Source organism: Lepidochelys kempii, chromosome 24, assembly GCF_965140285.1.
Source record: "Lepidochelys kempii isolate rLepKem1 chromosome 24, rLepKem1.hap1, whole genome shotgun sequence".
NCBI lineage: Eukaryota > Metazoa > Chordata > Testudines > Cheloniidae > Lepidochelys > Lepidochelys kempii.
The window spans coordinates 6,528,799-6,556,342 of NC_136403.1; the positions used below are offsets into that span (position 1 = coordinate 6,528,799).

The window sequence follows — 27,544 nt, forward strand, 5'->3', positions numbered from 1 at the left end:
TGACTTTTAAAAAGAGCCTAAGTGACTGAGGCACCTAAATACTTTTGACAACCTAGCCCCAGGAGCCTAAGTCCCATGAACTTTCAGTGAGATGTAGGCTTCTAGAAGCAGGATCTTCACTGGTATTTAGGTGCCTTAATACACAGAGATGTGCCTTGAGAGATCTTCAAAAGCGCTGGGCACCTATCTCCCATTTGAAAACCTCACTTGGCATCTATCTGCCCCTTGAGGTGCTTAAATAACTTTAAAAATCGGCCCCACATGCCTGAGACACTTAGGAAAACGTTGCCCAAGACAAAATAAACAGAGCCAAGTATTGCTCTCAGACAAGTCAAGTTGCTGAATAACTGCATCGACTTCAAATTGACTCAGTATTTAGGCAATTGTCTTTGAGAGCAGAATTTGGCCCCTAGTTGCGTGATTCAAGGTGCATTATAAACTTATACTGCTCTGCCGGGATCCCTCCAACTGGCACTGGAATGCAGCCACTGCCAGGGTGTTCAGCAGCTCAGAACAGGAGGTGAAAAACAGCTTTTCCAATTGAAACCGCAGGAGGAATTGTAGGGAAGTAAAAGGTTGTTAACCTTGTTGGAATTGGGTGATTAACTCCCTGTCTCAAGCGATGAGGCCGGGGGATCTTTAATAACCACAAGTACCCAGGACCTTGATTTTATGTCTCCTTTGAAAGATGGAGAAGCACCAGTGCCATGACAGGATTTAAAGACATGGGATGAGCTTTTCAGAAACAAGGGGGTTTTAGACACACGACTCCCATTACAATTGGGTCTCTAAATCTACCGAACCCCATGTGCGTTCATCTGATTACAACGGAGTAGACTCACCACTGGTAGCCCCTTTTGGCAGGCCTGGTGTAGCAGGCTCTCCTCATTTGGCATCACCTGCTCCGGGCCCACGGCAGTCTGCCTCTTCTTGTGACTCGGCCCCAGACCAGGTCACATTCAGTCTCGCCCTTCCAGGGTAACAGAGAAGCCAATAAACGAAACGCAAACAAACGTAACTCTTCAAGCCAGACCCGGGCTCACTCCTCCATGGATTCTTCACCCCTTCCTGGTCTCTGCAGAGTCCTCTTCCCGTCTTGTGCAGAGCGACAGCTCCCAGGGCTTTTTCCCTGGAGGCCCGGCTCCAAATTCAACAGTCCCTCTCCCCCTTGTGTCAGGGGGTCTCTGCACCACCTTTCCCAGGGGCTGGGAGGGCAGCCCAGACAGGGACCCTGTGGTGAGCAGCGAAGGTCTCCTATTAGTAATTTGGCAGTCAGGCCTAGTGATCAGAGCAAGAGCTGGGAAGCAGATCCGATCCCAGGGCCAGAGCAAGGAAGCAGCAGCCAACCCAGGAGTCAGAGCCGGAACTGGGAATTAAGAGCCACGCTGAGGGTCAGAACCAGAGTCAAACCAGGAGCCAGCTGAGGCACAGACAGAGCAGGAGCAAGGCTGGGGAACAAGGCCTGGAACAGAGCTCGGAGTGTGGGGGGGAATATGGCTGGAGCAGCAGCAGGCAGCAACCCATTAAGCAGCCAGAGAGCTGCTGCTGGGCTAAAAGCCAGCCAGCTGCCCTTCCTGACCACTCAGTCAATCAGGGAGCCTGCTGCAGGCCAGCTGCACTCGTTGGGTTGCCAAGAGATGGACTCTGCTGCAGGCCCTGAGCCCTGACAGTTCCCTCACACTCCTCACTGCCTCCCTGGACTCCCTCCCACCTTGGCCTTCCATCAGGCCCTTTCCCGAGTCCCTTTTGGGCTTCCTGTTCCCCTGCCTCTCTCTAGGCCTTTCTTCCATGCCCTAGTACCCAGGGCAGGACTGCAGAGTCCTTCCCTCACTCTCCCTACAGCCCCCTTCTCACCTGGGCTTCAACTTCGGCAGGGCCTGGCCCACCCTCCAGATGCAACCAGGTGTGCTCATTGCTCTGTCTCCAGTTAACTCTTTCATTACCACCGGGGGTGGGGAGGGTACCTACTCCATCACAGTAAGATACGTACTGGGTCCCCTATCCCCAAGGGATCTGAGCACATATTCTAAGATCGAAGAGCACTGTCGGATAAAATCCCACCAACTCCTTTATTCAGCACGAGACTCCAGATACTCACAGGGAGAACCCAACCTTGCCCTGTTGGATGGCTTTACCACTATACATTGTAGGACACAAAATAAGTGGCTCACCGGGACCCTGGATGGCTGAAGTTTTGGTGCTGGGCAAGCGTGTTATTTTTTTTCAATCTTGTGATTTTTAAGACAATCTCCTGATTTTGGAGGGGCCTGACTTGTGATTTTTTTTCAGGGCACAGGGCTTTAGAAGAGCAGGTGCTACCCAGGGTTCTCTGCTCTGTACCCTTCTTGCTGTCGAAAGGGAGGCGATGTGGCTAGTGCACCAGACTGGGACGCAGGAGACCTGAGTTTTATTCCCAGCTCTACCACTGGCCTGCTGGGTGACATCTGAGAAGTCACTTCCCCGCTCTGTGCCTCAGTTTCCTAATCTGTGAAATGGGGATAATAACACTCACCTGCTTTGAGAGCTAATGATTATGATTATTGTCTCTTTTACCTCACTTTCATCCCGGCACCTTTCATTTGGCTTCTGTGTTTAGCTACCTCTTCATAATGGGGAAGCCACTGGTAGGTCTGTGCTAAGCCACACAGAAACCCACTCCTGCAGGAGTCAAATAGACCAGCACCTTCCATCAGCACTGGATTCACTTTGGAAAGTAAAGGTCATCATAATAATAAATATACAGTAACAGCCCATACAGAGCAATTTTCAACTGTAGAGCATAGCACTAAACATCAAAGCATTATTATCCCTATTTTACAGAAGGGGAAACTGAGGCACAGAGAGGCCAACTGACTTGCTCACGGTCACAGGTCAGCCCAGTGGAGTGGGAGAAGAACCCAGGTCCCCTCAGTCCTAGTCTAGGGGCCTAGACACTGGTGACTCATGCTATAATGCTCTATGAATGCCGATTAAAAGTATATCTAAGGCCGTACTTAATTTGCGGAAATTGCAGATCCTGCAATATTAGGCTTCCACCACATTTTTTATTTTAATTAGCTTACTTTACACAGTCCACAATTTTGGACACATTTCGGGGTTCACAACACACCCTTTTTACCCCATTAGTACAGTAGTTCCCCATTTATCCGAGCTGACATCGGCTGGGGCCTGGGCTGTCAGCCCCACACCTTAATGACTGAAATATAATTGCAGCAAAATGTCTGCTTTTCAAAAGAAGCAGGCATAACTTAATACTTGAGCGTTTATATTGTTCCAAACAAATAGGTCTTCTTCGGCTTTTCCAAATTACCACAATTAATAAAGATCCATTATTACTTTTCTGTGATTTTCCATATCTTGTCCACGACTCAACTGCAATTATTTGACTATCATCCTGTGATTCAAGTAGGGCCTTAAGTAGATCATTATTGTTATTATTTGTTTTGTCTCACTGTATTGTAGATTGTGGTTACTGTATATGTATCATTCTACATTGTATAGTTCTAGTCATTGTGGTTATTATTTTTAGTGATTTTCAGTTGCAGTAGCACCAAGGAGCCCCAGTTACGGTGCAGGACCCCCCAGGTGCTAGGAGCTGTACAAACACAGTACTAATGGACGGTCCCTGCCCCAAAGAAGGAGCTGACAATCTGCATAGGGCTCTGTCTTAGTTAGCAGTCTGGGATGTACTTGCACATACTCTGTGTATCCCACAGCACATGAGACGGGGGCAGCGAATGGGCTAGTGCATCTGCCGGTGTCTAAGACTTGGTCTCCCCTGAAAACTTATGGCAGTGTAACTCCGTCGGTCAGGAGGGTGGAAAATCCAACGCCGTTATACCAACCTAACCCATGGTGCAGACAGAACTATGTCGGCAGGAGAGCTTCTCCTGTGGCCATAGCTGCCGCCTCTCGGGTAGGTGGTGTACCCACGCTGACGGGAGAAGTGCTCTCATCTTCACTAAGTGCTACAGCGCTGTAAATGTAAACAAACCCTAAAGTCTGGGAAAGCCTGTCACTGCACTGCGTGCCCCCCTCTGCCTTGGTTTGCTCTGCAATAGCCTCCTTTCACGTAACTTGGCCATTCAGCCCCCCTGGTCCAGGGTTTCAAAGTCCAGCAGGACCACTGTCTAAATGCCCTCTCTGGATGGTGGTCAGCCCCAGCGTGGGGCTCTCTGCCACTCTACTGCTGGCTAGCAGGGGAAGCCAGCCCCACCCCTACAGCAGGGTCCAGCCCAGGGATCCTATAACCAGCAGCCCCAGTGCCCCATCGCTGTCGCTCCTTCTACCAAGCCTCTCCATCTTCTCGTGCCTGGTTCTGGGTTTACTGTGGGAGTGTACTCTGCTCCCTGTGGCTACCGCACCCCTTTCTAGCTCCTTACCAGACACCCTAGTCCAGGGCAGGCTCTCAGGGGTGACTCTCCCCCTAGATTTCCCCTTGCCCCCTAATAAGCCCAGCCTCCCAGGGAATGCCCACAAACTTCTCCCCTCACATCTGCCTGCAGCTTCCTGTCTTTCAAATGCTGTCCCAGCCCTTCCCCAGCTGGGCTTCACTTTCAATTAACCCTGGTCCGCCCTCTCCCAAGCAATGCCCAGTAGCCTAACTGGCCACTCTGGCCCTCCTTAATCCCACCAAGGCTGGCATGGGGTGCACACCCCAGCACCGGGGGTCTCCACAGACATACCAGCTGCTGAAAAAGGGGTGAAAGACCCATCGCTCCCTCTGCAAATGGCCTTGAAATACTTTATATTCCAAGTGCTCAATGTCAATTTTTGCTTCCAGCACATAATGTATTAAGAGGATGCTAACAGCACAACAGAAGTACATCATCAGTATTCTCACAGCATTACTTCCAAAGTACTTGTGTTGAAATATACTCGGCTATCAGCAAAGGGTGGGTGTGTGCCAGACTAAAGAATCAGGTTGAACATTTCCACTGTAAGGCTATATCTATATCATCCAATCTAATCTAATCTAATCTAATCTAGCTATCTATCCCCATTAACTCTATCTATCTATCTATCTATCTATCTATCTATCTATCTATCTATCTATCTATCTATCCCCATGCACCCCATCTATCTAATCTATCTATCCCCATACACCCTATCTATCTATCTATCTATCTATCTATCTATCTATCTATCTATCTATCTATCTATCTATCTATCTATCTATCTATCCCCATTCACCCTATCTATCTATCTATCTATCTATCTATCTATCTATCTATCTATCTATCTATCTATCTATCTATCCCCATTCACCCCATCTATCTATCTATCTATCTATCTATCTATCTATCTATCTATCTATCCCCATACACCCTATCTATCTATCTATCTATCTATCTATCTATCTATCTATCTATCTATCTATCGATCTATCTATCTATCTATCTATCTATCTATCTATCTATCCCCATTCACCCCCTCTATCTATCTATCTATATCTATCTATCTATCTATCCCCATACACCCCCTCTATCTATCTATCTATCTATCTATCTATCTATCTATCTATCTATCTATCTATCTATCCCCATGCACCCCCTCTATCTATCTATCTAATCTATCTATCTATCTATCTATCTATCTATCTATCTATCCCCATGCACCCCATCTATCTATCTATCTATCTATCTATCTATCTATCTATCTATCTATCTATCTATCTATCCCCATGCACCCCCTCTATCTATCAACAAGGTATGTGAGCCCCAAAGGTACCACGGCACCAGTCCTGCCCTGTGATAGTTCGGGAATTATAGAACCCGGCGAAGGACCCCCCAAAATGAACAAAACACCAACCCCAGGCAAACCCCCGCCCCCACGCCAACCCCCCCTTTTCCGGGAGCGTGACAGCTAAACTCTGCATTATTGCCGCTTGAGCCCGTCTTTACCGGGCACCAGCCCTGGCGAAAAACCCCCTCTCCCGTCCCCGCTCGTGGCTGCAGCAGATCCCAGCCAGGGCTGCTCCTGGCCCACAGGCGCCGCCGCGCCCTGTGCCCGGGCAAAGCGCCTTGCTCGCCCGGGCCATCTGACAACTCCCAGCCCTGCCCAAAGCTCGCCCCGGCCCCTCCGAGCCAGCAGCGAGTCAGACACAAAGAAGAAACCCCTCTGCGGGCTGGGACTCGCCCCGTCTTCTGCCCCCGGGGACGTCACGCGCGCCTGGCTATAGATGGAGCTGTGGGGTCCGAATCAGCCCTTCCGTGCAAACCCATGTGCCTGGCCATGGAGGTGTGTGTGGGCCACAGGGGCAGGCTGCTCTGTAGTGTAACTGGAGAGCTGCTGTGATCTACAAAGGGCGAGCAGAGAGAGGGGAGGGGCCCGGTGTATCTCCCATATACCCTCCCCCCTTAACCCCCCACCCACCACCACCCAAAAACAGACACATCAACTCCAGCCTCTTTGCTGTCAGGAGCTCCGCTCTGATCCCCCCCACCCCAAACCCCTCCCCCTCTCCCCTCCAGCCTGATCACACCAAGGAATGATGAAAAAAAATAATTCTACAAAAAGGGTGAGTTGAAACGGCTTCTTCTTTGGGGTGAGGGGTTCTGGGGTATTTGGGGTGTGTGTGTGTGTTTCTTTATTGTTCTGTTGAGACTTCCTCCCACCTCTCTTTGCAAAAAGAAAACCAAACAACAACAACAAAAACCCCGACCCACCCCTTCTTTCTTTCTCTCCAGCTTCACAGTCTCTTCCTCACTTGAAATTTGCCAGGAAATCCAGTCGTGTTGTGTAGTGTAAAAAAGGATGTAGGAGCATGCGGTTTTCATTTTGAGTGCAAGGAAGGCATGAAACACACATAACAGACATTGTGTATCTCTCTGTGTCTCCTATACGGAGAGTCTCTGAGTAGCGCACCTATGGATGTATCTGTTTGCCTTTCGAGAGATGGCAAATAAAAACCTGCGCTTGCCTTTCACCACCAGGAATAAATTCTTCTTCAAAGGCTCAAATATGCAATTTGCGCTGCAGTAAAAAATCAGTTAGTTGGAATTCCTCCCTCCCCGGTAGCAAATGCATGTTGGATGAGATGGATGCAACATCACAGCCGTTCTTGTCTCATGCACAGAATGAGATATAGCTTGTGATTTTTGCTCTATGCCTTGGGTATTATTATTTTTGCTTCGTGTCTGCAGGGGGGAATCTCTGCAGAGTGAAACTGGCAAAGTACCTAAGTCTCAGCATTGGTGGAGAGTGGGCAAGGTGGGGGTGGGGGGGGCAAACTTGGAGAAAAAGGCAGGGTGAAGGATAGGGGAATAAAACCCTCTAATAATCCCTTTTCTCTCTCTTCCTCCCCCTCCCTTTGTGTCAGGGGCCACAGGATGGAAACCAGCAATCCATGCAGCCAGAGAAGGTTGGCTGGGTTCGGAAATTTTGCGGGAAAGGCATTTTTAGGGAAATCTGGAAAAACCGTTATGTGGTTTTGAAGGGAGATCAGCTTTATATCTCAGAAAAAGAGGTAGGATTTGTTTAATATGTCTCTCCTCCCCGCTTCCCCCTGCAACCCATCCTCCCTTTGCCTTTTGAAAGCAAACTGAGCAGCCAAAGTGTTTATCCAACACCCCTTCGAAACCGGGGAGTCTCCATCCATGGTGTTTATTAACCATCATGTAATTTGCTAGCTGGAGAGTTACTATGGGGAATTCTCTTTTTGCTGTCTGGCTCTGCATTGTCAGTTCAAACAAGACCTGGGTTGGGTTTGTGTGTTGATTCTAACAACAACAACCTCCACAACGGTGCCCTGGAGTCTCCCACAGAGGACTGGCGGGGAGACATTTTCCAGCGCCGATACATGAAACGATTTGCTTGGCAAATGTTAAAGCTGTTCATCTCTCCTTTCCCCATAGTCACGTATTTCCTTATGTCTGCCCTCTGTTATCAAGTTCCACAATGGCCTGGTTTGCAGCCTCGCGCCCTGATCGTTTTCCAAATGGAAATAACAGCAGGGTTAGGATGCCAGACAGACCGATTTACAAGTTGGGGTTTTAGGTTCCAAGCCCAGTCCCTTATCGCTCAGTTGTTTTTCCAAAGGAAAGGACACAAGTAAAGTTTAACCACTGCTTTGACATTCTGTTAGTGCAGAGGGTGGACAAAGCACCCCTGTCTCAGTTCCAACGGTCTGAGGGTTTTTGGTTTAATGTATTGGATTTTATTGGATGTGGCTTTCTGAGCACAGGCATTGCAATCTGTGACTGTCCTCATCTAGCAGGGGTTGGCTCATCCCTTCCCTGTTACACAGATGTTGGGATCGGTAAATCCACCCAATTGGGGGTTTTGTTTGTTTGTCTGTTTTAAACCAGATGGATCTTTCAAAATAAAATCTTGGTGTTAATTGGTGCCATGTGTACCAGAAGCGAGGAGGGTGTCGGTGTCCGGACTGGGGTTACAGGTGTGAATGAGGATGGAGAGATAGGCCAGGATGTAGATAAACAATCAAATTCCTCGGCCAGGGGTGCTGGAACAATTTGTATAGTGGGGGTGCTGAGAGCATTGAACAAAACTGTAAACCCTGTATATGATGGAATCCACTTCAAGCCAGGGGTTCAGAAGCATCCCCTGCACACCTAGTTAGAGCACCTATGCCCTTGGCCCCATCCCGCAGCATGGTTCACACCAGCAGCCCTTACTCATGTGTGTACAGCCAAGGGAAGGTCCCACTGCCTGCATGTCAGGTAACATCGCCCAGGTTATCGATGAGAAATAACGTGGCGCAGAGGGAGAAGGATCCTTTGGCAAAGAGGCTAATGACATCATTGAGCATGGCAGAGCATGTATGGATCTGAGTTTATTGCAATGGAGAGATGATTGGAGAACTAACTGGGGGGGAGCCTGGTCTGGGCTTCCCATCTATCAGTTTTTCACAACTCACTCCAAATATGCTCTCGATGGCCACAGAAACAGGGCATGGCTGGGGCTTATTCCTTGTAAATTAGGCCTGGGAACTAGGGGATCAGCACATTAGAAATGCACAGACCAAGAGAAAATAGACAAGAGAGGTAGATTAGCTACTGTAGCAAGATATTCTAGATGGAAAGACTGATTCTGATCATATGCTATACGGACAGACAGATAGATATGCAGATATGGAGACATAGATAGATCAGTGCATTAAATGGTTGGGAGAATGTTTCCTTATTCACTGCCCAGAATGCTACCATTGCATGTTAACTGCTCTTCTGCACGAGGGCCCTGATTCAGGGAAGCACGTAACCAAACGTTTAACTTTGATCAACTTCTTCAACTCCAGTTGACTTGGATGGAATTTAAGCACATGCTTCTGTGTTTGCCTGAATCAGGGCCTAGAAGAGAAATTCACTTTGCTGCACATAAGCCAAAGGTGAGCTGTTTGCTTCACCCAGATACCGTGAGCCATCCCATCGGTGCAGGTAGGGAGGGGCTGGGAATAGCTTGTATTATTGGCAGACAATAATAACGGTAAATTTACAGTGAGCTGCAGGGATTATGCTGAAACAGGCAGGCAGATGTTTAATGGCGCTGGCAGGACACTTTATGATTCTCTGAGCAGATGCGGTAACATCACCGGAACTGCTAACCAATATCCTCATTTGTAGCTGTCTAAGTGGTGGAGCTGAGTTTGTGCCTTTCCAGGCAGGAGGGCAGAAAGCCATGATTCAGGGGTGAGGATGTGGAGCTGGGGTCTGCAGATGTGGTCACCCCATCTCAAAAAAGATATATTGGAATTGGAAAAGGTTCAGAAAAGGGCAACAAAAATGATGAGGGGTATGGAACGGTTTCCATAGGAGGAGAGATTAATAAGACTGGGACTTTTCAGCTTGGAAAAAAGATGGCTAAGGAGAGATATGACTGAGGTCTATTAAATCATGACTGGTGTAGAGAAAGTAGATAAGGAAGTGTTGTTTACTACTTCTCATAACACAAGAACTAGGGGTCACCAAATGAAATTAATAGGCAGCAGGTTTAAAACAAGTAAAAGGAAGTATTTCTTCGCACAACGCACAGTCAACCTGTGGAACTCCTTGCCAGAGGATGTTGTGAAGGCCAAGACCATAACAGGGTTCAAAAAAGAACTAGATAAAGTCATGGAAGATAGGTCCATCAATGGCTATTAGCCAGGACAGGCAGGAATGGTGTCCCTAGCCTCTGTTCGCCAGAAGCTGGAAATGGGCGACAGGGGATGGATCACTTGATCATTACCTGTTCTGTTCATTCCCTCTGGGGCACCTGGCACTGGCCACTGTTAGAAGACAGGATACTGGGCTAGATGGACCCTTGGTCTGACCCAGTAGGGCCATTCTTATGTTCTTATGTTGTGCAGGATCAGAAATCTCTGTAAACACCCATTTTTTCATGGTTTGTGTGTATAAAAAGATCTTCTGTACTTTCCACAGTATGCATCCGATGAAGTGAGCTGTAGCTCACGAAAGCTTATGCTCAAATAAATTGGTTAGTCTCTAAGGTGCCACAAGTACTCCTTTTCTTTTTGCGAATACAGACTAACATGGCTGTTACTCTGAAATCTGGTGAAATCCTGGCTCTTTTGAATCTAATGGCAAGCCCCCCATGGCCTTCACTGGGGCCAGGGTTTCACCCTAGCATGCTAGCCCTGGTTGGGGAGGAGGAAGCCTCTCCGGGGATGACCTATATGTAACCCATGTTGTGTAACCTTCCTGAGTCTGCAGGGAGAGAGACTGAAATAGCCAGGAGAGGCCCGAGTGCACACGCTGGGTGCTTGTGAGCTTTGCGGCAGCTGTCCTGTCTGCGAGCCCACTGTGTGGGGGAGGGATCACCCCTCCCCACACCCACGGAGTGCAATGCAGGCTGGATTTTACTCTGTGTCTAACTTCCAGGACAGGCAGAGTTCCCCTCTTCCAATTTCCCCCATCCCATGCATGCTCCTGGAGCACTGGGGGGCAAATAGATGGATCTTCTGGTTAGTGACCTACTGCCGGCTTGGTCAAGGGTTAATGTAAAGGCCCAGCCCGGCCTCTGGTACTGACACCTGAGTAGCCCGGGCCCAGGAATAGTAGCACTGCATGGGGCTGGGTTTTGAATGACTGTCACTGGAGCTACTTTCCTCTTCTTTGAGGAGCTAAGGGGCAGCCTCTAAGAAGGGCATGCGTCTCTGTGGTGTAGACAGGCCCAAGACTCTGCCCTGGGGTGCCATGCAATGGCCCTGGGCATTGCGGAGTAACGTGCGTGTCTGACTGAGAACTCGCGTGTTTGTACCCGAGTCTCAGTGATGATCACGTGAGTCTGTGCCAGCGAACGTGTACGTAGGGAGAAATAACACATCTATCCATCGCCTATCACCACAGTATTGGTGTGCCCTGAGCAGGTGTTTAAATGAGCAGTTTCTCTGCATGTGAACAGTCATGTGAGTGCCAGTTTCTAAATGAATAATGTGTATCCATGTCAGTGACCAGGCATGTATCGAATGGTAGGGAACAACACGGCGTGTGTCACAATAAGCAATGTGTGTGAACGAACATGTGCATGGAAGACTGTGTGCATTTGGGTAATGCGCGTTAGAGAACATGTGTGTGTCTACCTGGAAGAATAACGTGTTTGTGGATATATATGTCTTAAAGGGGTAACGTCTGGCAGCATATGTCAGCATCAAAATGAATAATTTGTCTCTGTGAATGTGTGTGTGTATACATGAAGAGTGGGCACATGTGCAGGTGGGATATGTCTCTGTGAGTCTCAACATACAAATGAACATGCCTGGGGGGGAGCAATTCTCCCTCATGTGACATTCTGCGGACAAACAAGCAACATCTGTGTGTTCTGCCTGGGTGCATATGGTGCGTTCCATGTGCGTAAAACGGTCTCTCTCTGCACTTCTAAGTATGACACTCTTTTTAAACCAGATCTTGTGCAGTTTAGGATCTGACCCCGCTGTTTGCTCTCTTTTGGCCGTGGCTGGCCCTTGGATCTCTGGACATTCTAGAGAACAAATGCAAACTCACAAGAACGGATGGAAGGACATTTATAGCTAGCATTTCCTCCCGCTCCAAGCAGCAGGCCCGTAGCCAGTTCCCCATTCATCTCCTCTCTGAACCATAGGTCTTCCCCTTTGCTGGCCATCCTGTGCAAGCTAGCTTTCATGGAAACAGGTGCCCGCAGCGCCTACAAATAGGTTAATAAATCTGGGTTGGTCGAGCGGAGCAGAACGCAGCCTCTTTTGTTTTTTCACACACCAGATTACGCCCAATGGAGGAAATGGAGCCCCTGCTGTGCTTTCGTGCTGAGTTGAGATAGCTTTCCACTGACAACACTCTGCTACTAGGAAGGGGCTACAGGCAACCCCAATGAGGTGAAGGGGGACGATACAGCTGAGGAGGGATCGGAAGAGCAGGCCCCTCCAGGAGATGTGAGCGGGGATAGCTTGTGGAGGTTGCCTAGATGTTGGGGTAAAATCTCAGTCTCACTTCCCTGGGTAGTAGAGAGAGAGCATATGCTGATGGGAGTCTAGATTCCAGGGTCTGTTACAAAAAGAACAGGAGTAGTACTCCTGTTCTTTTTGCGGCAACAGGCTAACACGGCTGCTACTCTGGAAAGGTTCTGTTACAGTAACAGCTCCTCAGCCGGTGTAAATTAGCATCGCTCCATCAAAGGCAGCTATGTGGATTTGCACCAGCCGAGAACCTGGGCCTCTTGCTCTTAAATCTCATATTAACTAGGAAACAAACCTTGATGTTGCCTGTCAATTTCTGTAAAATGGGGAGAATGACACTGCCCTCCTTTTAAAGGGCTGTGAGATCTACTGAGGAAAAGTGCTGGGTAAGAACAAGGGATTATTATTTAGGGGCCCACATAGGAGATGGGCTCTTCTGAAATCCGGACCCCACTGTGGGTTGAAACCCCCAGCCATAGTGTATTGAGTTTTGTCAAGAAGAAATGTGAACAGTCTTAATGTAAGTTTGATCCCCACCCTTGTTTGGAATCTGTGCAAGACTTCTCTGACCTGCTCTGCCTCTAGTGCACCCTTTAATAAAGCCACGCACCTTTTGCTGGTTCATCGGCACACCAAATGCTAGCAGGGGCCGAAGGCTTTGTGTATCCCATTGCATCGACCTAACACACAAATCTTTAGCCGTTGCTGCAATTTGGTCCCATAAACGATGCAAAACCTTTGTTATTTTGCATTTGGTCGGTGGCCAGAAAGTTCCCAATAACAAAACACAGGCTGGTTGGAGTTGATTTCTGGTAAGCAGCAAGGCATTTTGCATTCCTTTCCCCTATCCCCCTCCCCAAACCCACATTTCTGGTAATTGTTCTGTTCTTTCTAGCACGGCTTTGTTATTGATTTACACTCGGGAATAACAGCCTGACTAACACAGCACACAGCTGGGCTCCTACCACTTCCTGCCAGGAAGCCCATGGCCATCAAAAATGGACTCTGTGCTCACAAGAAGTTAATGAGGAAGTGCTTTTCTGGTGGGCTTCCTGAAGCCGCTAATGCAAGCCTCGCCTCAGTGAGCTCGAGAGCCCTCGAAAAGTTGGCTGCACTCTCGGCTCGAGTTTGCTGCAGCCCGTCTGAACGCTGTTGAGCTGCATGTGCAGCCTGGGAGGTGTGTGTGGTGTTGTTTGCGTACGTTGTGCGTGTACAAGGTGGTGCTGCTTGTGCGTGTGTTTGGAACAGCACAGGCCACGGAGCTGGGGAGCCCCTCCGGGCCAGAGCCCGACCGCTTTGAAGCACCAGGTTGCAGCACTGCTCAGGTGTGGCCCGGCCCCATCAGGACAGTGGGGTGGCCGGGTCAAACCTGTGTGAGCGGTGGTGTGACCTGGCACATGGGGTTGCAGCTGTGCTCTTCACCTGGCACGCCCCAGCCCCCGAGGAGGAGCGTGTGTTGACTCCGCACTGCCGCTTGTGAGGAGTGGGCTTGTGGCGTGTGTTTGGGGGAATGTGCACAGTGCGTGAGCGGTGGCGTGTCTCCTCGAGCGTGGCATGAGTGTGCCCTGCCGCGTGCGTGCATGCTCACGGGCGTTGGAAGGCGTTACAGGTGGCGCTGTCGTGTGAGCATGCATGGGTGTGACAGTTCTGAACGGCCCACCTTCCACGCACCCACTTCGTCCTCTGGACCGGCGTGGCTGAGGGTAGTTAGCACGGGAGGCTGGGAACTGTTCCCTCCATCCTGGCCTATTCCTGTTTTTGCCCTCCCTTATCCAACTTCCTCCCCGCCACCTCTCCATTCTCAGAGTCTAGTCCCTTCCCCTCCATCAACCCCTCCGCTGTGCCCTCTGCAGCAGATCCCACACTCTATCCTGTCTATCCTCCCACCCTCCTGTCTTCTCCCTAGGGACAGGCCTGGAGAACCCAGGAGAAGCACTGAGATCTCAGCCTGTACTTAACCTGCTCAGCAAAGAGTTTCCTTTGGGTTTGCTACACTGGAGTCCTGTCTCTGCCCTAATGCTGCTGCTCAAAAGGTCCTCGGGGAGGAAAAACATATGGGACTTCCCCACAGAGGGGACATGCCAAGAGTGGCCCAGGGTAGACATGCATGGCAGAGCCTGGTTCGTGCCCTAAGAGACGCCTGATGGGTCACTTTAGGGTCTGATAACTCACTTTGCATCAGTCCATGTTGTGTCATGGTGGTCCCAGGCCCCAGCATTGTCTGGACAAATATCATTCTGCACAAATATCTGCACAAATGTCATTAATTTGCTGGCGGAAGGTACCGGCCCGAAGGCTGCTCTGTTCACAGCTGGTACAGCGTTAGAGGGGTGCTCTAAGCTAGAAGCCAGTGCAGCCTCATTGATAAGGACAGGACCTCTGTAGACCTGGGTTCTATTCCAGCCTCTGCTGCTGACCTGCTGGGTGATCTTAAGCAAGCCTCTTCCCTGATCTGTGCCTCAGTTTCCCTGGTGTCTGTCTCAAGTGTAAGCTGCATTTGGGCCTTCGTGTAGATGAGTGCCAGGCCCTCTAGATTTAGTTCGCTTGATGATAATCAGAAGAGTTACCCCCAGCAGCCTTTGAGAACAGGTTTTTTGCTTCCTTGGCCCAAGTTTCTGCCCAACAAGGCCTGGGCCAGGTAGTTAGATTCCTGTACCCCGTGCCCAGCTGGGGATATTATCTCTCGCTGCGCTTTAGGGCTGACGCTGCAGTGCTCGGGGGGTGGCAGGAGGCAATGAGAAGGGTGTGGAATGTGGGGGGCGAGGGTGAGGAATGGGGAGGATCTGACCCGCTGCCAGAGTTTTAATAACGCATGGGTGGTGACTTCAGCAAAATACCACCTGCTAGTGGCAAACCGAATTAGCTCCTGTGGACTCACTGCTCTGCCGACAAGGGCCTGATCTGGAGCCCCAGCAGCTCCCGCTAACTTCAATCTTTAGGTGCCTAAATCCCTTTAAGGATCTGGTCCTATGTCTCTGTGCAGCCCCCACTGCATTGCTACCTGCATCTCGGCTGGGCTCTCTAGAAGCTCCTGTAACATAAATCATCATCCTCATCATTGTAAGTGTCGTTAGTGGATGTTCCATTCATGGAACACTCCTCCCCGCTGTGGCCTTCGCTCTTATTTATTATTTCAGTGCTTATGAAAGGTGCCAGATTGATCCCTTGGAGAAGGAATCCCTTTGTATGCACAGAGCGAGACAGCAGCTGAGCAATCTTCCCCAGCAGCCACGCCGCAGCCCTGCCCTGGGAGCATGGAGATCTGTCTCCCTGGCCCATTCGCCCCTTGGCCTTTCTACGGGGACTGCCTGCACAGGGGGGCCCTAGACAGTGATGCATTTGGGCACATCTGTGCTTTGAGCTGAAGGTGTGATTTCTTGCTGGAGGAGACACACCCATGCTAGCCACAGCAGTGGGAAGAGCTAGCCACCCTGAATCGGTCCCTATCCCAGACGCTAGGCACATACTCAGGGCACTTAGCTGTTCCTGTCCCTTCTCCACCACTCTGTTTCTGGTGCGAGTAGGCCTGCTTGAGCTGGGAATCACATCCCCAGCCCAAAGCTTTGACATATCCTATGACTGTTCCCTCTGAGCTGTGTGCGTGTGCGTACATACAGATCCTAACCCTGCGCACACGGCGAAACACCACGCGCACAAACCGATGCACAGAAGCACAAAAATTTGCACAGAAGAAATTTTTTGCGCGCACGGCCTGTCAAAAATTAGAGGGAACATTGTGACCTGTGCACTAAGCTGAGACCCACCAACTCATTACACCCAACAGCTATTAGATAGTAGTGATTGCCAGCCCCTCCCAACCAGGACCAGATGGGAGCTAATGACCCCAACCAAAATCCCATTCCCAATTCCTTGAGCCATTCAGCTTCTGGGTTGCTACAGTGTGGGCTGCCACGGGGAACCCTAGCATAGGTGGGTCTGAAAAAAATTCCTCTCTCCCTGCTGCTGACATGGGTCTTTGCAAATGCCCAGCTGGGCTGAGTTTGATCTTGGGAATGACTTTTGCTGACCAGGAACGTGCAAGAAAGAAAAATAGTCGAGCCAAGGGAGAAAGCGGGACTTGGAGAGGAGGAGGGGACAGGGAAGGATGCAAGATATTCAGAGCCTTCAGCTGCATGATGCTCACACTTCACAGCCCTCAAACATTCACCTAGGAACTGCTCTGTCAGCAAAGACCGCTAGCTGTTTAGCCCAGTGCAGATGCTGGCCTGTAAGGGCTGATACCAGGGCTTAATTTGTGCCGGGGCTTGCCAGGGCTGAGCCCTGGCACCTCTAGGCTTGGCAGTTCATAGCCTGGGCACCTCTTTCATTACAAATTAAGCACTAGCTGATACCACCCCTACAGTCTGTTCAGACCCTTCCCTCAGGGCGCAGTTTGATTTTCCAAAGGAAAAACTCACAAAGTAACAACAAAACCAAGGTATTCCTCCCCCAGCAGAGCCCAGCAGGCTGTCCTCAGAACCCCCTTACTCCTTGTGGCTCTCCTCATCTGAGTAGCTTGATCTGTCCCAGCTTGATCTGTCTGAAGCAAGAGGGTTATTTGTAGTGACTGGACCATCTGAGCACTCCCCAGCAGGAATGGATCCGATGTGGTGATCTGAGGCAAACTGCCTTTCACGGGGCTGTATCCTGCCTTCCTGAATCCCCTGTGGAGTTTCCACTGGATGCAGCATTCTCTTTCACAGCCCCCTGAGAGGTACGGCACTGTCATTCTCCCCATTGTACAGATGGGGGAACTGAGGCATAAAGAAATTAAATGACATGCCTAGGGTCATCATGGCACCATGTCCCCAGGACTCCTGAGCTAATGTAACTCAGGATTTCTCATTAGCAAAGAGACTTTTTAGAGGCCTTCTAAGCTCTTGAACTCACATATATCATGTGGCTGGGGGTTCCAAAGGTAAATTTTTGATTTTGTTAAAAAAAATTCCTATGATCAGTTTTCAGCGGGGTTGCCTTTTGGTTGCACTGAGCAGCTCCTTGGTCTTATCAGAAAGGGTCAATTGAAGCATGTGATCTAGTTCTCTGTCCCACTCATTGTTCTGTAGGCCTTTATCAGGGATACGTAAATCTAAAGAGGCACTGGACTTCTTTCAGACCTGCTGTCTTTTGGAAGAGATGTGAAAAACCCTGGTATGTGGTATTCAAGATCCCTGGGGTCATTGTAGTTACTAGGGCATTTTTCACAAGAGCTGGTGTGTCCTAGCCAAACTGTAATTCAAGGGGTTTACATTCTGCCTTCCTATATTCCCCCTGGAGTTTCAAATGATGACACTATTCATTTCATTTCCTGCCCCAAACTGCTGTATGGTGTTAAACAGCTCACATTTTCCACTGAGAGGGGCCTGCATTTCAGTGCTGAGGGGACATTTAGGACCCAAAGCACCAGATAAATATGAGGCTTAGTCTTCTGATCTAAAGATATACTGAAGTCTCGCTATGTGTACAGGGTAACTTAACTCATTCAGGGAAGCAGTGTGCCCTATGGGACAGGTCACTAAACTGGGACTCGGGGCTCCTGGGTTCTATTCCTGGCTCTGCTGCTGGGTGTCTGTGGGCAAGTCGCTGCCCCTCTCTTTGCCTCGGTTTCCCTATCTGATGCTATCACAGATTCCAAGGCCATTCTGATAATCTAGTCTGATCTCGTGTATATCACACGCCATAGAACTTCCCCCAAAATAATTCCTAGAGCAGATCTTTTAAACCAATCTCCTTGGTAAGGCACTTTGAAATCTGCTAATGGAAAGTGCCAGATGAGAGCTATGGACTATTATTATTCATGTAATTATTTTCTGGTTATCCTCTGCTAGCAGGTAGGCAGGTAGCTAAATGCATAGGGCCAGACCAAATTCACAGTCCACTTTGGTCAGTTTGACGGTCATAGGATTTAAAAAATTGTAAATTTCATTATTTCAGATATTTAACTCTGAAATGTCATGGTGTTCTAACTGCAGGGGTCCTGATCCAACTCTGAAGGCAGCAGTGCAGAAGTAAGCATGGCATGGGACAGTTTTGCCACTCGTACCTCTGCTCTGCTGCTGGCGGGGTGCTCCCTTCAGAGCTGGGTGCCCGGTCAGCAGCTACCGCGCTCTGGCTTCCCAGCTCTGAAGGCAGCACAGAAGTAAAGGTGGTAATACTGCGACCCCACTACAATAACTTTGTCCCTCCCCCCCACACACAACCGTCTTTTTGGTCAGGACCCCCAATTTGAGAAATGCTGGTCTCCCCTGTGAAATCTGTATAGTAAAGGGTAAAAGTACACAAAAGACTAGATTTGATGGTTCATGACATGTTTTTCATGATTGTGAATTTGATAGGGCCCTATAGATGCATAGTGCATTCGTGCATCAGACAACTGAGGATCAAAACCTACAGGTACTGCAAACTTGGATTAATGGCGCACCTGACATAAGGATAACATCACTCTTCACTGGGTCATTTCATCACCGTATTGTCTACACTAATTACCTCTCTGTCCATTGAATTGGATCTACTTGGCAAAGGAAAAGAAACTCCTTAGCTACGTAAGCTCTTTTCTGAAGTTAGAAGGTGAAGTGGGGAAGCCTCTCGTCTTGGTACTAATGAATTCTATTCTCAGCTCTGTGTGGCAGGGGCCGTCTTTTTGTTCTGTGTTTGTACAGTGCCTAGTACCAAGGGTCCTGGCCTATGGCTGGGATTCCCAGTGGCTATTACAATAAAATCACCATCATCTCAATGCACTGAGTTTTAGCTTTAAGAACCAGGGACTCCAATCAAGGACCAGGCTCACTATAATAAGAATCCCAACATCTCATCAAGCACTTTCCATCTGCAGATCTCACAGCACTTTACAAAGGAGAGCTAGTATTATTCTTCCCATGAAACAGATGGGGAAACTGACACACAGAAAGGTGAAGTGACTTGCACTAGGTGACAGAGCATTTACAGCCCAGATGTCAGACCTGTGATGGGTGTGGTTAGACATTGATAGATGTTTGGCTGCGTGTGTGTGTTCCCTCTGTGTGATGCCCCAGCCCTGCACAGATAGCTGGCACGGCAGACCTTGAGTGAACCACCCAATGACCACAAGATCCGGTAAGGGACGAAGGCACCCAGCCAGGTTTATTAGTATCCCGCAGACTCTACTGGACCTTGATACATGTATGCCCATAACAATGGACCAGCTCAGTGAACGGCAGGACTTTCCAGACAAAGATACTTCTTCCTCTGAGATACATCTTTATGCCCCGATACAAACAAGTTAGTACTGCTTCTTTGACACAGCTAGTTACTGCCCCCTGACATTGCTAGTTATCACCCATCATCTTGTACATGTTGGTTTGATTAAAACATCTCTATTACATACTGACATCCTGATCCTATCTTTTAGGAGGGGTCAGTGTGTTCCTGTTATCCTTGGGGAATGTTTTTGTACCATCCTTGATACCGGGATGTTCTGGTACCACTTGATATCGGGATGTGTTTGCGCGAGCACCCTGTGCCTAGCACGTCTTAGGAATGTTTTATTTCTGCAATATCAGCCCTGTTCTTGTGAGCAGGTCCTGACTCATACCAGGGCTCTGATACAGGGGCTTATGTGTCAGGCCCTCTTCCTACTACAATGGGCAGCTAGAAAGGGACAGATAGGATGGGGAGGAGGATGAGGCAACAAAATGAACACGATGTAGCATAATGTAAGCTTGACTCGTCGCTTGCCTGACCAATACCCACTTAACGCCCCTGTAGACTCCTTTTCATTTTGGGCCACGTTCTGCCTGATTAAATTATTCTTACTATGTATTAGCTGTGTTATGGTAGTGCCTAGGAGCCCCAGCCATTAGCCAGGACACTGCTGTGCTTGGTGCTGTACAAACACAGAGTACAAAGACTGTCCCTGCCCCAAAGAGCTACCAGTCAAAGGGAAACCTGTGCAAATCCATTGGCTTCAGTGACGGGGCATGGATGACAAAAGAGGGCAGTGGATCTGAGTGTAATGAAACACGCCAGATCAATAGCACTGGAGACCTCAGGTCTCCACAGACCAAATACAGCAGCAGGGCAAGTGTCCTCCCCAACCTGCGTTGGTTACATGTCTCACCCCTGCCTGGGAGAGAACCCCCTCTAAGAGGGAGCGGGGAGCTCGATCTCCATTTGCATCCTTGCCTGGAAAGAATCAGGCTGATTTTCATGGTGGCATTACCCCCTAGGACCTGGGCTGAGACCCAACCAAACTCATTTCACATAAGCCAATACACAGGCAAAGATTTTCAGCAACTGAACGGGGAAAAATTTGAAGACAAAATGCTCAAGGAGAAAGGCTGCATATCCCATTCCCAGTCTCCAGGGACAGCCTTCCTTGCTTTACCGTGTTTCAAGAAAGCAGATCAGATTAGCTAGAGAGATTAGATCATGGGTGTTTATATGGATACATTATTAGAGTAGTACAAAGAATATAGATTAGAATTATGCTAATCATAAATCATCATGTTTTTACCTTCTATTTTGTTTCTTGCAAAAAATTAAGTGGCTAGAGACTTTGGGTGCCTGGTCTCAGCACTCTGCAAATCAAGCCCCTTTAAGGGTGTTTCAGGTTCGGCTCCCCCAGAAAAGAGGTCCCCAAAATCACTACTCACTTTTGAAACTTTAAGCCCCAAACTCTTTCAACTGGGAAAAAAAATTGAACAATCCCAATGAACATTCTGAGTTTGGGGTTAACTCCGGAGAGGCAGAGCCAACCAGAGCTGCGATTAACTGAGATGGGTCATTCTGAGAAAAGCGAAAATCAAGAGCTTTATTCCACTCCTCGCTGTTCTCCTTACAGATCACTCGAGCTGATGGAGAAATTGCACTTTATTCCCTGGTAGGAATAGCCGCAGTATTTCATTAAGCCTCTTCGGCTGCATCCTTCCTAGGTCCTCTAGGCAACCTGAAATGTTCTTCCAAAGAAACATATGTTGTTTGAATTCTGAAAAGACATAGGGTCAGGTTCTCTGCTGGGGTCATTGGCAGTCCATCCTAATCAATGGAAATGCTCCATTTTACACAAGAAGAGAATTGGGCATATCCCATATAACCCTCTTCTTCTGCATGTCTCGGGGAGCACTGGGAATCTGGAGAAACTGAGGGTTGGCCTGAATGGTGGGGCTAGATCATGCCAAAAACACCATACTGAATGGAACAGTGCGAAGCGGAGAGAGACACACTAGCTCAGAAGAGGCTATATGCCTGGAGCCCCGTCTTTAAGGCGATAGATAGCCAGCCTTGTGAACTACTTGGCATTCAAGCAATTGTGCTGGCTGAAGACTAGCCTCTTTAAAAAAGACCGTTCTCAGGCAAAGGCAGTGGCAGCTCTTAAGGGACAGAACCAAACTGCAGGCAACTGGGACACTCAGTTCACTGGGATTTGATAACTCGGGCTTTGCCGAGGGTGATTGTTTCAGGTGATTCATTTCAGAGGGTGTATTTGTCAGTGTTCCCTTCTCTGACATGCGGCTGAGGACTCATGGATGTAATACATTTCCACCCACTTGCCCCCTTTTTCTGTCAGTCTGACTTTCCCACATGGGGCAGAGGTGGCCGGCTGGTACCTTTGAAATACCGAAGTGGATGGTTCCCTGTGAGGTTCTCTCTTTGGCCTTGCAGTTTGCTCACTGAATCCACCATCCAGGTCATTTTGCTTCTCTGCTTATTTCTCTCGCTACATCTCGAGGCAGCAGGGAGGTGGGAGGGGTCAGCTGTTGAGTCCTGTTGTGATCCGAGGCTTGGGCACCTTTGGCAGCTTGTGAAAACAATGTCACAGGTGTGAAAAGCACGTCACCGCTAAGGGACTGGATTTCTCAGTGCCACCAGGTCCCCTTCACACCACTCTGGCAGCACAAAGGCACCTTCAAATGGGCGTAAATTACAGCTCCACTCAGTTTACGTCCCCTTTCCAATGCCAGAGCCTTGGAATAAATGAGAACCAGGCCCTGGGTATTTATAGTGATACAGATTCAAGCTGGGATTTTCAAAGCATCCAGCTCCCCAAAATCCATCCCTGCGAACAGGAGTGAGTTGTGTCTTCCCACCCCCACCCTGGAAATCAGTGGGAGTGCTTCCGGGGGCATCGAGCTGGAGCAACGGGCACAAGTAACCAGCAGAAAACAAAATATTGACTTGCTGCTCATTAGTGAGCCTCCTCCATTCTGTGCGCTGACTGAGGCAGGGATCCTGAGGGAAAAACAGTCAGTGATCATGGAACTAAAGACGGTGTTCATGTAATTGCGGACGGTATTATAAAAGGGGGCCAAATTAAACCAACCACGCTTATCACACGTACCACAGGTTGACAATTGCTGCTGTGTATTACAGTTATTCATGCCACAGTCTATTCTAGTGATCCATTGTGATGCATTCTCTGTAAAGATTGGCTGCATCTGGATCTGGATTTCAGTGCGCTAAGCTACAGGGGTGCACTGATATTGAGGTGTTTGCTCAACCCATCAGCAAGACAGGGGTCATTTGCAAACCGTGAATCCAATCCCACGTTTGATTTTTAACCTCCTCAGAGATCAAGAGTGGCTAAATCCAGGGTTTTGGTTTCGGCCTGTTGTGCACTTGAGTTCTCTAGAGCTTTGTAGGCGTTAATCTGTGCCGGAAGCAAGACATTTGAGATGCACTTTCTCCATTGCCCGTGACAGGTGGCAAACCTGACAGTGATGGGGTGAGCTCTTGCGTGCATGAAAGGACTTATGGGTCAGTGAAGTCCCATTGGCCTAAATGAGGCAACATCTGGAATTATGAGTAATTTGTTGGCTGGAGTGTGACAGCAGGGGGGTCTCTTTGCCCATCGCAAGTGAACAGGGCAGCGATCAACAGGATCCCTCGAAAGAGACGGTATTTTGGAAGATACTGGCGGTACATAAAAGCTCTACAGTGCACAGACTATGGGATCTAGCCCATAGTTGGGTTTTATTTATATACTGCCTTGTTCAAGTATGGATAGATAGATACTTACATGGTTTCCATGGCAATCTTTGCTCAAACTCCATTACAAAGCCCCATGACTGCATGTAGGGCACAATTCTGCTTCTGCTGATAATCAGTGGGAGCTGGGCACCTAACTCATATAGACTCCTTTGAAAATCCCATCCTATAATGGGGGAAGGCTCAGACTAGATGAAGCCTGGAGTCCCAGGAGCCTGGCCAGGGCTCAGGCCCTGTTGTACACAAGAGGCCAAACCCTTTTCCCAGCCCCCAACCCAATGTATCCACCTGGGCGGTCAGGAATTCCCCTGGGGAGGAATGCATGGGCTGATCCACAGCCACTGCTCCCCTCCAGGTGTCCCCTCTTCCATAAAGGCCTTAAAGTGGATGTAAGTTACAGTTATACCCACATTAAGGGCCCTTTGCACTGGAAGGGTGGCCCAGTAGTTAGGGAACTAGCCTAGGCCCTAGGATCAAGTTCCTACTCTAGCACATACTTTCTCTGTGACCTTGGGCAAGCCACTCCCTCGCTCTGTGCCTCAGTTTCCCCATCTATACCATGAGGATAATAGCACCGCCCTGCCCCACAGAGGGCTGTGAGGATAAATACATTAGAATCTATGATAATGGGGATCATATAGGTGCATAAGTATGGTGGATGCTGCATAAAGGGACCATAGTATAAATGCAAATCAGGCCCTGAAAATGCATTCTCTTCTGAAGGGGTTGCATAAACACACTGTGTGTGGAAGCAGCTGATGAGCTGGGCTAGCAGTCCATGTCCACCATTAATTGTCTGGGTTCCAGGCTGCTGTACCCTGTGCTCTGAAGTTTTGTGCTTTGATGGTTTTTTCTTGTTCACCTCTTTGTGATAGGTGAGGCCCAGCAACAGGGGAAGTGGCTTCTTTGCCATATCAGAAACCTGGCACTGGCTCCTGAATCAGCTGTCGTGGCTGCTGTAATAATGCAGCCAGGTTAAAAATAGCAAGTGCTAATCTTTATCCTCCAGAACTTTTGTTGTGCCATCTTCCGAAAGGCACTGAGCGCTAATGTGATTGCATCTGCTAATCTAGAGACACATGCCCACTCGCTTCCAGACGCTCCGGCTCTCGCACGCACACACACAACGGGACACAAGCGCGTGCACAAAGATGGAGCGCCCCTTGCTGACGCTGGTGTCACTCAGGATCAGTCTGGCTCAGCGGGGTCAACAGGGGGACACTGGTGTAAAAATGATACAGAAGGTGGAGTGTGCCTGAATTTTAGCTCAGCAGATCGTGCGCAGTGTTTTGGCACCGTTTGGAGTTGATTTTCGAGGCGGGGAAACAAGACCAAAGCCATGTTTTTCAATATAGAACTAGATATATTCCTTCCTCCAGCCTATGCCCGCTGTCTGGTCTGATGCATAAGTGGCAGGGAGGGGTGTTAGCCAGGGCAAGGATGTGACCAGTTATGAGAGTCCAAGGGAGAACTGTAGCTTTTTCCGACAGGTCTGTCTGCAGATAATGGCCACCGTTTTGTGTGTGTAACCTGCTGCGTGGCACACAGCTCTCTGCAAACCCACCCCGCAAGCCAAGGAGTGGGATCTTATTCGTCTCACAAAACGGGGCAAAAGGTTTGGTTCTCTTGGATGGGGCAGGGGGTTCTTGGGACTTATGGTCCACGAGGGGGCCCTGATTTTGGAGGCCCCGTTTAAGACTCCCAAGGAGCTTGATTTTCAGACCTGAGCAGCTACCTTTGCTGGTGACTTCCTTTGGTGTTGTGGAAGCCCTGCCCAAGCTGTCTCACATGGGGATCCCAAATACTGAGGAACCCCGTACCCATCACCGCTTTAGGAAACACTGGCCATGAGCTCTAAGCCTGTGGGGGGGCCGTTAATGGCTTCCTTACAGCACGTGTTGCAATTTACATGGCTAATTTCATTGTGTGTACGGCTTTTAAAAATTATAACAGTGCCTAGCGCTTGGGCTGTGATTTTCAGGGGCCTAAGGAAGTTGGGCGCTCTGCCCCCCCCTTGAAATCCCTCAGGAATCAAGGAGGAGATTTTCATAAGGGTCTAAATAGAGGAGCACAAGGCAGATTGACTTTGAAAATCCCAGATTAGGTTAGAAATCAATGGAGCAGATTTTCAAAGTTCAAAGGACGGTTAGATAGAATTTGACCTTCAATGGGAATCAGGTCCCTGTGATAGTTATAGGACCCCACAACACTGTAGTACCTGAGCAGCACCTCACAATCTTTAATATAGTGATCCTCACAACCCCCAACTCCCCGAGATAGAGTGCTATTATACAGAGGGGAAACTGAGGCAGACAAAGTGACTTGCCCAAGGTCACACAGGAAGCCAGCAGCAAATCATGGATTTGAACCCCAGGTCTCTTAACTGCCAGGCTAGTGTTCTAACCACATCCTTCCTCTTGAAGGGTAGGTGGACACCTAACTCCAAAGTGTGTCACTGGAAAGCGCCCTCAAAAATAAATGAGTATACTACTCTGACATCAGTACTGGGTGGACTACAGACAATGCTCTAGCATCAGGTGTGGGGCTCTGTAGATATGCAGTGCAGCTCCAACAACGGAAAGCAATTATAATAAGCACACACAGAGTTACACCACACACTCTATAAATGTATAAACCCTGAGTGATTCCACCAAAGCCATCCCAGCAGTAGCTAGTCTGGAGCGGAAGACCTTTGTCGGCTGCAGCCCGCCACTGACAGTTGCTACTTTTTGCTTCATAGGTCAAAGATGAAAAAAACATCCAGGAAGTGTTTGACCTGAGCGACTATGAGAAATGCGAAGAGCTCAGGAAGTCCAAAAGCAGAAGCAAAAAGAACCACAGCAAGTTCACGCTAGCACACTCCAAACAGCCTGGAAACACGGTACAGCTTCCTACTCAGCTTGTGCTCACCTTCACCAAGAGATCAGGCTGTACTGACTATGGCAGCATGAGCCAACAGCCCAGTCCCCCCACTTTGTCTTTCTCCAAGATCTAGTGTCCCCGCCCACGCCCAAATTATTGGGTTGGGCACAGGAACCCCTGGGAGGAATTCTCTGGCCTGTGCCATGCAGAGGGTCAGCCTAGATCATCACAGTGGTCCCTTCTGGCTTTAAGACCTATGAACCTCCATCTGTTGGAGGCAGTAGATCCTGCAGTGTTGAGTGATGACTAGGAGTTTTTGCCATTGACTTGTAATGGCAGCAGAATCCAGCCTCTGGCCTCTCTAATTAAATAAGCCAATCATTTAGCTCCAGATCCTTGGAGTGGGATGTTGTGAAGGCCAAGACTATAACAGGGTTAAAAAAAGATCTAGATACATTCATGGAGGATAGGTCCATCAATGGCTATTAGCCAGGATGGGCAGGGATGGTGTCCATAGCCTATTTGCCAGAAGCTGGGAATGAGCGACAGGGGATGGATTACTTGATGATCACCTGTTCTGTTCATTCCCTCTGAAGCACCTGGAATTGCCCACTGTCGGAAGACAGGATACTGGGCTAGATGGACCTTTGGTGTGACCCAGTATGGCTGTTCTTATGTTCTTATGTAGTCTAAAGAAGGGACAGGCAAAGCATTTGGGATGGTCTCAACGTGGACCAGATCCTTCACCGGTAACCGAACCATTTAGCAAGACTGGAAACATTTCAGCTGTTAGTGGCAGTTGTGGATTGGCTGGTTGGATATGCTTCTTCCTGAGAAATAAAACAGACCCCCAGTCTAGTTCTCTGCTACCATAAATTGTGTGCTGGGTGGAGCTGCGCTGGCTTGCGTTAGCGGAGACTCCAGGCTTTGTGCATATTCCCACACCCTTTTCTTGGCGGCGTCACGGTGGCCGGGGACCAAGCCGACGCGTTGCCGCCCGGGCGCTGTGCACAGCACTGACATGAATTCCCTCTCTCCTAGGCACCAAATCTGATCTTCCTGGCCGTCAGTCCGGAAGAGAAAGAGTCCTGGATCAACGCCCTCAACTCCGCCATCACCCGAGCCAAAAACCGCATCTTAGACGAGGTGAGAAGTTCTCTCAGGGCTGGGCCCCAGCTTTGTTGTCTCAGCCTTAAGCTTGAGTGAAGCCTTCGGCTTCAGCTCTCCTGCCTCAGGTATGACTGCACAGCAGCCAGTCTCCCAGCCTGTGTAGGGGCTGTGGCTCGGGCTATGAAGTCTGGGGTGGGGGGTGGGCTTCAGAGCCTGAACCAC

The 27,544-nt window shown here is 49.1% G+C and overlaps 1 protein-coding gene across 2 annotated transcripts in view; it reads left to right on the forward strand.

Moving 5' to 3' along the window:
• Positions 1–6,012: 6,012 nt before the first annotated feature.
• The window catches only part of PLEKHO1 (pleckstrin homology domain containing O1), a 39,126-nt gene continuing 17,594 nt past the window's right edge, over positions 6,013–27,544 (forward strand). Inside the window, exons 1-4 of one of the 2 annotated variants that reach the window (XM_073322680.2) lie at positions 6,013–6,520; positions 7,322–7,468; positions 26,091–26,231; positions 27,254–27,358. In XM_073322680.2, coding sequence (XP_073178781.1) covers positions 6,491–6,520; positions 7,322–7,468; positions 26,091–26,231; positions 27,254–27,358 — 423 coding nt within the window. In that variant the 5' untranslated portion in view covers positions 6,013–6,490. The remainder of the gene's footprint in view (positions 6,521–7,321; positions 7,469–26,090; positions 26,232–27,253; positions 27,359–27,544) is intronic. The other variant, XM_073322681.2, reaches the window with a different exon arrangement.